The sequence below is a fragment of the Bos mutus genome, chromosome 23, assembly GCF_027580195.1.
Source record: "Bos mutus isolate GX-2022 chromosome 23, NWIPB_WYAK_1.1, whole genome shotgun sequence".
In the NCBI taxonomy this organism is placed as follows: Eukaryota; Metazoa; Chordata; class Mammalia; order Artiodactyla; family Bovidae; genus Bos; species Bos mutus.
The window spans coordinates 20,869,635-20,881,437 of record NC_091639.1 but is presented as its reverse complement, the minus strand read 5'-3'; the positions used below and the strand labels follow the sequence as shown (position 1 = coordinate 20,881,437).

Here is an 11,803-nt window from a genome sequence, read left to right as displayed (position 1 = left end):
TCAAGAAATTTATAAATATAAGTCAATACTAAATAACTGAAAAACAAACAAACAAACAAACAAAAACACAAACACAAAACTATTAAAGAATCATCTCCAGGAAGGCTCAGATATTCTGTAGCACTTTAATTTTTTAAAAGTTTACATGTATAGATGAATTCTAACTTTTCCATTTGGAATATAAAGAAATAGAAAGAAAAGGAATCTATTTTCATCACCTATATGCAGTTACTGTTGACATTTTGTTGTCATTTACTTCCAATTTTTGCTATTTTAAATGTTTAAAATAGTTGTGTGATCTTATTCTATAAACATTTTAGTAGGCTGCTTAACTGTAATAAAACTTTTCATTTAAAAAATTATATGTAGACATTGTTTGAGATATAATAGTGCTTATAGAAGAGATGGAAAGTTTACATGAGATATATAATAAGGTGCCTGGTACAGTGTCTGGGACACTGGCGTTCAACAAATGGTAGCTACTATCGTTACAGTTTGTGAAGGGCTTTTCCTTTTCCAGATATTATTTAATTCATAATGGGTATTACTCTCAACATGCTTTTTCCTCCTTAATGGAATAGGCAAGCCTGGAGGCAGTAGGAGTGTTAAGTGGCAAGATCCTGGATATTGTCTGAAAATAGAGTCAAGATAATGATTTGTGGTTGGTTAGGTGAGGGGGGGCTCCCCTGGTGGCTCAGAGCTAAAGAATCAGCCTGCCAATGCAGGAGATGCAGGTTTGACCCCTGAACTGGGATGATCCTCTGGAGAAATGGCAATCCACTCCAGAATTACTGCCTGGAAAAACCCCAGAGACGAGAGCAGCCTGGCAGGTTACAGTCCATGGGGTCCCAAAGACTTGGATACGACTTAGTGACTGAACAACAATGCATCCCAGAGAGGCCAAGTATTTATTATTGGTCTTCAAGAGAATCCTTCTGCTTTGTTGGTTTTGCTAAGAAAGTACAGTACAGGCTGAGCAGAGTTCAACAAGTTGGGGCTTAGAGTGTGGTAAAGAAAAGAGAAGTGTCTCATGTCTCATATCTCAGAGACCCACACAGGGCCAGGATCCTGAGTGATTCGTAAAGACATTAGTGAATACAGGTTCAGTTCTTTCATATGAGGGATTTGGCCTACATGGCATGGAAATAAAGGATTGATTATTACTCTAAAGTCACTGGGAGATCCATGATCAAAGCAAGTATACCAGCCTCTGCAAATCCTCAATCTCCCCTTCATGTTTCTTTACAGATTGCTTTTTCACTTATGTTTTCATTGCTTCCATTTCCTGTTTGAAATTTTTGTAAAGTCTCTGACCTTTCCTCTTTTCCCGTAACTTCTCTTTGCTGCTTTCCTTCTCTCAGTTTATCCCTGTCTTTTCCTTTAACTGCTTTTTCTTTTCACCCCTCCCCACTTGCCCATTCAGACCTTAACCCACTGCTTTCCCACAGCTGCTTCTATTACTGAATGCTTCACATTTCAACAGTTCTCTTCCCCAAATGATCTCTACTTTTGGACCTGCATTTTTTCAGTTTTTCACTTAAATGTCGATTCTCTTCATATGTGTTTTTGTTTTTCATCTCACCTGATTAACTGGTCTCTAAGAATTTGGTTTGTTGTTTTTGTTGTTCAGTCGCTCAGTTGTGCCTGACTCTGCGACCCCATGGGCTGCAGCACACAAGGCCTCTCTGTCTTTTACCATCTCCTGGAGCTTGCTCAAACTCATGTCCATTGAGTCGGTGAAGACATCCAATCATCTCATCCTGTCATCCCCTTCTCCTCCTGCCTTCAATCTTTCCCAGCATCAGGGTCTTTTCTGAGTCAGCTCTTTGCATCAGGTGGCCAAAATAGTTGGAGTTTCAGTATCAGTCCTTCCAATGAATATTCAGGGGTGATTTCCTTTAGGATTGACTGGTTTGATCTCCTTGCAGTCCAAGGGACTCTTACAAGAGTCTTCTCCAACACCACAGTTCAAAAGCATCATCAATTCTTCGGCACTCAGCCTTCCTTATGGTCCAACTCTTACATCCATACATGACTACTGGAAAAACCATAGCTTTGACTAGACGGACCTTTGTCAGCAAAGTAATGTCTCTGCTTTTTTATATGCTGCCTAGGTTTGTGATAGCTTTTCTTTAGAAGCTATGATTATTGACTTTCAATAGATTACCTATGCCGCTGCTGCTAAGTTGCTTCAGTTGTGTCCAACTCTGTGCGACTCCATAGACGGCAGCCCACCAGGCCCCGCCGTCCCTGGGATTCTCCAGGCAAGAACGCTGGAGTGGGTTGCCATTTCCTCCTCCAATGCATGAAAGTGAAAAGTGAAAGTGAAGTCGCTCAGTCGTGTTTGACTCTTAGTGACCCCATGGACTGCAGCCTACCAGGCTCCTCTGTCCATGGCAGGAGAAGCATTTTCATTTCCTCTGTCCATTTTCTAGGCAAGAGTACTGGAGTGGGTTGCCATTGCCTTCTCTGAGATTACCTATAAATTCTATCTAAAGAAAAATTTAAAGTGGCTTTCCTCTACCTTCAGGTGCTCAAAAGTTACATTTTAAAATTTATTATTTAATCTAAATCTTCAAACTGTTAGCAGAAAATCTTCAGAGAAATCTTATTTGGGAGGCCAATATATAAAACTAATTAAAGTGAAGCTGTTTTGTTGGTAAGGGACCTAGAGCCCTGAAGCCTCCTTGAGAAACCCTTAAGGCAGTGGTAGGGGTCACACAGGCAAAATGAATGAAGGGAGGTATGTAAGACAGCAGGAAGCTGTGCGGCAGTGGGGACCATGTCTCGCTAGACAATAGTCAGCTTTAGTCAACTGTTCTCACATGGGAATCTGGTGCCTGTGTTGCCACATCATGCATTTTTCTAAGAGAATCTGGAAAGTCAGATTTTATGTAAAATCTCTTTAAGTAGTGGCAATAATTTTATATTACCAAGAGATAATCATACTTTGTGAGAAAAATCCATGCACAGGCTAAATAGAACTCATTGGCTTGTTTGCTCTCTCTGGTTTAAGATGTGAAAGGTCACTGGGAAATTGCAAGATAAATCTTGCTCCACCACCCCTAACCTATACTACCCATGCAAGTCATAGTTCATTCTAATATCACAAAATGGCTTTTGTAGTACACAATATTTTTAGTGTATATAATTCATAGGCTAATACATTTTATCAAGCTAACAAAAAACTCATTTTTTTTTAAAGTGTAGATCAGATATTAATTCTAAATTCATACTTTAGCCAAAAAAAAGGGGAAGAATGGAAAGGGAAGGAGAAAAGAAACAGTAGTAATCTCTAAAATCTCGTTATATGTCTAACAGAACATTTAGATTGCTGGAGCCACTTGCTTCAGAGAAGAAAAGTTTCAGAATAATGAAATGAACCCTTCCAATGTCCTAGTTCATCACATGATGTGCTTAGTGGCAGAACATCAGTGTCTTGTTTGGTAAACCGTCAGGTGCTTGTCTATTGCAGCTTCTATAAGTATTTCCGAGTGACTGCTGAAATTGAATAGTGATCACAGAGTTCCCTACATCTAGCTGTGCTTTTTTGATGTCCCATAGGAATGAGCGTAGATGGAAAATTCTACATAACTCTGGACATTACCAGGGCTTCTCTTCAGTGTGGATTTGCTGATGTACAATGAGGTGTGAGCTCTGCCGGAAAGCTTTTCCACACACATGGCATTCATATGGCTTCTCTCCAGTGTGGATTCTTCGGTGTCCCAGAAGATGCGAGCTATAGCCGAAAGCTTTCCCACACACATCACACTCATAGGGCCTCTCTCCACTGTGCATTCTCTGGTGTCCAACAAGAGCTGAACTATGACTGAAAGCCTTTCCACACTCATCACATTCATATGGTTTCTCCCCACTGTGGCTTCTCTGGTGATGGAAGAGGCCTGAGCTCTGGCTGAAGCTTTTCCCACACTCATTACACTGGTATGGCTTCTCTCCAGTATGAACTCTCTGATGTTGTATCAGATGTGAGCTCAGACAGAAAGCTTTCCCACAGTCGTTGCACTGGTATGGCTTCTCTCCTGTGTGGGTCCTCTGGTGTCGAATAAGGCCCGAGTTGTAATGAAAAGCTTTCCCACAGTCATTACACTGGTATGGTTTCTCTTCTGTGTGGGTCCTCTGGTGTCGAATAAGGCCTGCGCTGTAATGAAAAGCTTTCCCACACTCATTACATTGGAAAGGTTTTTCTCCAGAGTGGATCCTTTGATGCTGAACAAGATGTGCCCTGTAATAAAAGCCTTTCTCACACTCATTACACTGATGTGGTTTTAACTGGCTATGTATTCTCTGATGGTCAGTAAGCTGTGAGCTCTGAATGAAAGTTTTGCCACATACATTACACGAATAGGATCTCTCTCCAGGGTGGATTCTTTTATGTCTAATGAGGCTTGACTTTAGAGTGAATCTTTTCCCACATTCATCACACTTGTATTTCCTCTCATTTGAAGTGTTTCTCTGATATCTTTCCATCCATCCTTTATGTTCTTGGGTTTCTCCACATTCAAAAGCCTCTCCATTGATTTGGTCTGATAACTTTTCTTGGGATTCCGTATCTACAGTAAGTTCCTGCTTTATATCCAGTTCTTCTTTCTTTATTCTTATCATATCACCTGAAGTAAAAAACACGGTATTCAAATGTCACTGAAATATATAGGAAATAAAATGAAACATTTATTAGACATACACAGCTTCAATATACTAACAAAATGATTTCACAACATTTGAAGAGGAAATTGGGAGATGGCAAAGGAAGATTAGCAGCCACTGGATGGGGAGGGAGTGATTCAAGAAAAGAGTGGAGAAAAATCAGGGAGGATGAAGAAGGATCCAATGAATAATCACTGTAAACAGTAGAAGAAGATCTCAGATAAGAGTGGGTTCATCAGGGAGGCCACAAGTTGGGTAGAGAGGGATGAAAGAGCAGAAACTGTGGCAGTAACAAAACAAGACAGGAAGCCAGCAGTGGCAGGTATCAAGATGAAACCATGAAACAACTTTGTGCAGAGTGTGCTGAGGAATAATGGGAAGACCTTTAGGAATATTAAAACACGAGAGATCAGCCAAAGAGAAGTATCACACATCCAAACATGCAGAACAAGGAGATTAGACTTTAGACACACAGGGTAAAAGAGACAGAAATTGCTTTAGCTCCCAGAGACATTATTACTCTTCTTACAAAGAACACTGGAATCTGTCAAACCTGAAACTACACTCTATGGGTTATTTGAGACTGAGATTCTCAAGAAAACAGCACTAACACAGAGAAGGTTCTTTAGCAGACCCTAGCCTCCCATCTGACCTTATCTAAGGAAAGCATGATCCCATAATTCCTTTGCCTGTCTTTACTACAGAAGTTCCTCTGAGTAGAGTCCCAACAACCCCTACTCTTTCAGGGTGAGAGATGTGGCCACTTCCTCAATGATCAATAGTTTCTGAAAAATAGGTGAGAGATTATCCCATTCAAGCCATGTTCTCCCTGCAGTAATCACATTTTTAGGGCCCAGAGTAAAGGGCAGAATTTATAACCATGTAGAAATGATGCAGGGAAAAGTGGTTTGCTTTGTGTGACAAAGGTGCTAAATGGAGGAAAGGACAGCTTGGAGACAGTCACACTGGCCATCTTTCAAACCCACCAATTTCCTTCCCACTTGATTTTGCACATGCTCTTCTGGCCTATAATGCTTTCTACCTCTACTATTCACTTGGTTGATTCCTATTCTACTTTTAGGATTAGTTACTGTGTTATTTTCTTAAAGAGACCTCTGACTTCTCTCCCCATATACAATCTATCACAGCATAGTTATTTGTGTGGTTATTTGTTTAATGCCTCTGTCATCAGATTGTTGTAAGCTCCATGAAAACAGATCATGTCCACTTTGTTTATTACACCCAGTGCTTTGTACAGTGCCTGGAATATAACAGGTACTTAATATACATCTGCTGAATAATGAACAATTCTATGGTCTTCAGGGGAGCTATATGACCTATGTGTCAACACTAACCACAATCCTGTTGGTGTTGAGGGTCCTGAAGCTGGATTTCCATGGTGTGAGGCTGGAGATATGCTGCTTTCTTAGCTGGATCCAGAGGCACCCGATGTCTCAGAAAGCACTTCCTGTGTCCAGGTGTGGGTTGAAACCTGAGGATAAGCAAGCTCATTTAGGCAACTGAAGGGCCCAAAGAGTAAATGATCCCCAGAGATCCCAAAAGGGACCAGCCTGGATGCCCACTTCCCAACTCTGTCCCCACTGAGCATAGGGCCCTTTCCTATCTGCTGGCCTGATTAATCTAACTTCCTCTCCAGATTTTCCAGCATAGCAACTGTCTCCTCCCCACTCTCTGGACTGCTTCTGTATCCAGTCCTGCAGTTCCTCAGGCAGTATGGTTGAGCTGTGCCAGCACCACCAAGTCCAACGTCTGCTCCTTGGTGGGTATCTCAGGCCTTAACCGCTCATAGCAGAATACCCAGAGCTGGCACAAGACCGCAAAGGGCCAAGGAGTCTCTTGGTAGCAGAACTATGGGAAGCGGTGGTGGAATAACTCCTGGTTGTTTTGGCTGCTCTCTTTTGGGCCAGATCTCTTATTCCCAGCATGCCCTTTTTTATTAGTTACTTCAAAGAGCCCTTACTGACTCTTCAGGAACCTCTAGAAGGAAAACAGTGGCCATTATTGCTCCAATGGGCCAAGAGGAGGATTGTTGCTACAAGTGTTATCCTTTAGGGCACACTCCTGGGGTTACAGAAACCACAATTAAAAAGAAAAATAGGAAGGCTGATTCAACATTTGAGCTCACACACTAAGTTTAATCTTTCTGTTCTAGAAGAAAAAGGAAGCTCAACCCCAAATTAAAGAGAATTCAATAAAGAAAATGTAAAAAATAAAAGTTTAAGGCAATTCATACCTTTTTCTAAATAGGAGAAGGAATGTTTGTCAAGAGACAACATTTTTGACAATACTGGGAATATTGTTGGATGCCTTATATCCTCCAAATAACAGCAAAACAATTAGTTGATATGACCAAGCTAAGTTTATTCTTATGAGAGATGGAGAGCACTTTGATAGTCTTGCTAGTACCTCCTAGGGGAGAAGGCAATGCAGAATATTTATGAGGTTTGGGGGGCTTACAGCAGATCTTTCAAGGCAGGATAAGGATTGGGCAAGGATAGTAATAAAGTAGTATAGGTGAAGATTTTCAGTTGAAGGTTTTGAAAAGTCTAAATCCTATATATTGAAAGTTGAAGTGTTTGATGTTCACATAAATGGACTGAGGGGCAAGTTGTTAAAACACATAATTATCAGCAACTCTTTTCGGGCAAGTAAAGTTATGTTGATAAAGAAACAGAATAGTGAAGTCACACTTAGGGAAGACAGTTGAATACTAAAATTATGTTAGTGTAGGTAGCAGGCTGTGTGGGTGTAGACGCTTTCAGTTTTTCATGTAATAGACTTAAGCAGGGCCTATGGGTTTAGGGAAATGTGGACTAACACTTGATTAGCATGGTGGGCAGTGATTAAGAGCATAGGCTTTGGATTCCAAAAGACCTCGGCTTGAATCCTGTCATGTTTTCTAATATGTGGTAGCTTAACATCTCCAAATTTTTCCCTTCTGTAAAAATACCTTAGAAGCTTTTAAACAATGTTTTATTTTGAAATGTTAAACTTAACTAAAAATTTTTCAAAAAAGGTACACAACGGTCCCTATAACCCTCATTCAGCTTCCCCTAATATTAACATCTTATATAACCACAGCACAATTCCAAAACCAGAAAAATGTTACAATGCGATTAACTAAACAGCAGACCTTATTATATAGCGTCTTTTTGAGAATAAATTAAATTCAGTGCCTGGCACTTGGTAAGACCTCAGTTTAGAGTGCTGGAGTTACCACTGTGACTTGGTCACCCAGCCGCTGGCTCCAGGCATGACGCCTCGAGCTGAGGTACACTTCTAGGGTTCAGGACACATAACAGAGAACCACGCAAGGAGGCCCTCTAGTGCCTTCTCTGCACCTAGCATCTTTTACTCACTGGGCAGCTTTGGTAAACACCTCCACTTTCCCAGCCATAGGAGAAAGACTGTTTCAGGAATAACTCAAGATAAAGGATATGGAGCCCGCTTACAACTGTTGTCTTCTACTAGTTTAAATCTTCGAGCGAATAAGACAATATAGTAAGTTAACCAGCCAGACTACAAACCCCTTTCCAGTTTACCGCACCGGCACATCACGGTGGCCCAGCCTCGGAAAGTGTTGACTGTCTGTGTATCCTTTAAGCCACAAGGACCTGGCTGATCATAAAAGGCTTCCGGGAGTAGGCGGCCGAGTTGGACAAACGGATGGCCCCCATAGAACTCGTGTTAACATCAGTGAGCCAGAAGTCCGAGTCTTACAAACTTTCTGGAGCGCCGGCCGGCAGCGGGGCGGGCTCCTGTGGAGTCTCCGCCGGCACTTCCAGCGCCGGCAGAGCAAGGCAGTGACTCCCCCGACCCGCGCCCGACCGACCTGGGGGTCCCGCCGCGACGTCCGGCTGTCTTCCCGCCAGTCTTATCCCGGCCCAAGGGAGGCGGCCGCACTTACCGATCCTGCACCTCGGAGCCTCAGACCTGCCGCCAGCGGAAGTGCGTCCGCGAACCCTGCCCGGCCGTGCGCCCCCGCTTCCGGCGGCTTCGGAGGAAAGGTCCGAGCCGTTTAGTGTGGCCGAGACCCGCGCGAGGTCTGCACATGGGGACACCCATGTCTGTGGCGTTTTGATTCATAACTCTCCTCCTCTTAAAAAGAGGATCTTAACGCCAGCTCCGCGGCTTTGAGTTCCTAGGCCCTGTCCTGTTCGGGGCGGCGGGCGGGGACATTTCCAGGCGTGCTTCCCCTCCGACCACCACTTCTCGGTTCCTATTCACTGACCCGAGTACTCGCGTCCTCCCTGCCAGCCTACCTCTCTCGACAGCATCCGCCACTCCGTCCCGACCTCCATCAACTTGAATATATTTACCAGGCAGACACATCGCTCAACCAGAATGTGTCCGCAGCATTGCCATCAGCACAATCGCTCAGTCTTGACCCGCAAGGAGAGGAAAGGAAAGAAGGATTAAGGCTGATTGATGAATACAGTGTTGTTCGTTCAATTTACAACCCGGAAACAAGCAAAGAGCAAAGTGATCTGCCCAAGTTTGCACAGCCAGGGACAGGATGCGCACCACGCATGCGTGACCCAGACCTGTCTTGGGATCCCTACAACGTGGCCACAGTGAGGGCTGCAAAGCCAGAGACCACTGCTGCTCAAATTAAAATGACAGTTTTCAGGCTTAATGTGTGACATTTAAAAATGAAGCTGTTACAGGGCTCTTTCAGCTGTATGCAATGTAATGTTGCTTAGGAGCTGTTCAGTACTATAATAGGCACCAGGAGTACAGCGAAAGTATATGAAGGAGATGGTTCTTGGCCTAAGAAGCTTACAGTCCAACTGGGGACACGGACTAGCTAGTGCTTAGAAACCTCTGATATAGAGTTGGGCAAGTTGTATTGGAATCCTATGTTCTCCGGATTATTAGCTGAACTTTAATAAACCCATTTCTTCTCAAATTAGAGATACTAGTAATTCGCAGGAGTACTGTTGTCAGGTTGGTTTCTTTCTCTGGACGGACTAAAGAGTTCAAAGCAACAGGCAAGTTACAGCTCAGTTCAGCTCAAGCAGATAGATGTTTTATTAGACACAAACTCTCAAAACACAGGAGCAGGTCGCCTCCACATACTCCTTATGTATTAGCTGTTCAGTCATGTCTGACTCTTTGCAACCCCATGGACTGTACCTGCCAGGCTCCTCTGTCTATGGAATTCTCCAGGCAAGAATAATGGAGTGAGTTGCCACTCCCTTCTCCAGGAGATCTCCCAGACCCAAGGATCTAACTCAGGAATCTGCACGGCAGGTAGATTCTCTACCATCTGTGCCATTAGGGAAGTGCATATTCCTTGGCTTCCCCTCTTTTGTATTTCCTGTCTCTTCTTTTGGTTATGCCCTGTGCAAAATAGGACTTGTACCTGCCACCAATCAATGAAAAGGAATGCAAATAGGCATATGCTCAAGGTCAATTGACATTTGCAAGTTATATAACAGTACATCTGTTTTATCTGTCTTCCCATAATTCAGTCTGTTATAATCAGATGTATATATGTGCAGAATATTTATGAACCCTTAATGGGCTGTATATTGTCACCCTCCTTATTTAACTTATATGCAGAGTACATCATGAGAAATGCTGGGCTGGAAGAAGCACAAGCTGGAATCAAGATTGCTGGGAGAAATATCAATAACCTCAGATATGCAGATGACACCACCCTTATGGCAGAAAGTGAAGAGGAACTCAAAAGCCTCTTGATGAAAGTGAAAGTGGAGAGTGAAAAAAATGGCTTAAAGCTCAACATTCAGAAAATGAAGATCATGGCATCTGGTCCCATCACTTCATGGCAAATCGATGGGGAAACAGTGGAAACAGTGTCAGACTTTATTTTTGGGGGCTCCAAGATCACTGCAGATGGTGACTGCAGCCATGAAATTAAAAGACGCTTACTCCTTGGAAGGAAAGTTATGACCAATCTAGACAGCATATTAAAAAGCAGAGACATTACTTTGCCAACAAAAGTCTGTCTAGTCAAGGTTATGGTTTTCCCAGTCGTGATGTATGGATGTGAGTTGGACTGTGAAGAAAGCTGAGCACTGAAGAATTGATGCTTTTGAACTGTGGTGTTGGAGAAGACTCTTGAGAGTCCCTTGTACTGCAAGGAGATCCAACCAGTCCATCCTAAAGATCATTCCTGGGTGTTCATTGGAAGAACTGATGTTGAAGCTGAAACTCCAGTACTTTGGCTACCTCAGGCAAAGAGTTGACTCATTGGAAAAGACCCTGATGCTGGAAAGGAATGAGGGCGGGAGGAGAAGGGGATGACAGAAGATGAGATGGCTGGATGGCATCACCAACTCGATGGGCATGAGTTTTGGTGAACTCCCGGAGTTGGTGATGGACAGGGAGCCCTGGCGTGCTGCGATTCATGGGGCCCCAAAGAGTCGGACAGGACTGAGCCACTGAACTGAACTGAACTGAATGGGCCCCTAACTGCATAAAGTTTCTCAAGGAAGTCTTTATGGTTAGTTTGTATCCACTGTATACCTAGGGCACTGTGCAGGAATTGGAAAAATCTCTGTGGTTATTTTGTAGCATATCTGGAGCTCTCCTGGGTGTGTCTGGGAAGGGGTTTAGAGGTCTCTACAGGATACTTAACTGAACTGAACAGGATACTAGTTTGTATCCTTTTCAGCAAGGGCAACCCTCCTGTCACGAATTAGGAAATATTACACTGCAATGTTACAATGCAACATGTAGTAACATGCTGTTTTCATAAGAATTACAATAAAAACCATTTAGTAATTTGATTTCTTACCTTTAGGCAAGAATCCTTATTATTTTATTCTAGGCAGTGAGTGAGTGAACTCCTTGAAACTACTGGAAAAAAGTCAGACTCTTCATTTTTGTTATTCCTGCACCCTTGTCTTAAACAGAGTGGCAATTCATTTGTTGCACAATAAAGTTTAATTGTTGTGAGTGGCACAGAGAATGAGTGCTTCAAAACTTCTTTGGTAGACAACACAAAAGGTTTCTTTAAGAAAATTAGGACCCCAGGGAGAGAACAGAATCTTCTGGAAAAATCCAACAGCTGATGGGATGTAACTTGTACAGAATGCTTCCACTCTGCAGGCTTTTTCAGTTGGTAAATGGAGTAGGAAATAAGTGTTGA

The 11,803-nt window shown here is 42.8% G+C and overlaps 1 protein-coding gene across 3 annotated transcripts; it reads right to left on the bottom strand.

The window, feature by feature from the left end:
- Positions 1-106: 106 nt before the first annotated feature.
- LOC138985013 (zinc finger protein ZFP2-like) lies at positions 107-9,197 on the bottom strand. 3 transcript variants are annotated; one of them, XM_070361111.1, is made up of 3 exons: positions 8,949-9,197; positions 6,021-6,157; positions 107-4,628 (listed from the first exon to the last, which is right to left on the bottom strand). In XM_070361111.1, the coding sequence occupies exons 2-3, from the start codon at positions 6,061-6,063 to the stop codon at positions 3,604-3,606; spliced, it is 1,068 nt and encodes a 355-aa protein (XP_070217212.1). In that variant the 5' UTR covers positions 6,064-6,157; positions 8,949-9,197; the 3' UTR covers positions 107-3,603. The 3 variants fall into 3 exon arrangements, with proteins under 3 accessions (XP_070217212.1, XP_070217211.1, XP_070217210.1); XM_070361110.1 differs by lacking the exon at positions 8,949-9,197 and adding an exon at positions 8,594-8,720; XM_070361109.1 differs by lacking the exon at positions 8,949-9,197 and adding an exon at positions 8,519-8,622.
- Between the last annotated feature and the right edge of the window lie 2,606 nt (positions 9,198-11,803).

What these genes read in the sequence shown, in the direction of transcription:
- LOC138985013 (XM_070361111.1), bottom strand. Translation starts at nt 6,063, where the DNA reads ATGGAAATCCAGCTTCAGGACCCTCAACACCAACAGGATTGTG. An exon ending in TCAACACCAACAGGATTGTG is followed by an intron (nt 4,629 to 6,020) that starts GTTAGTGTTGAC and finishes TTTTTACTTCAG; the next exon opens with GTGATATGATAAGAATAAAG.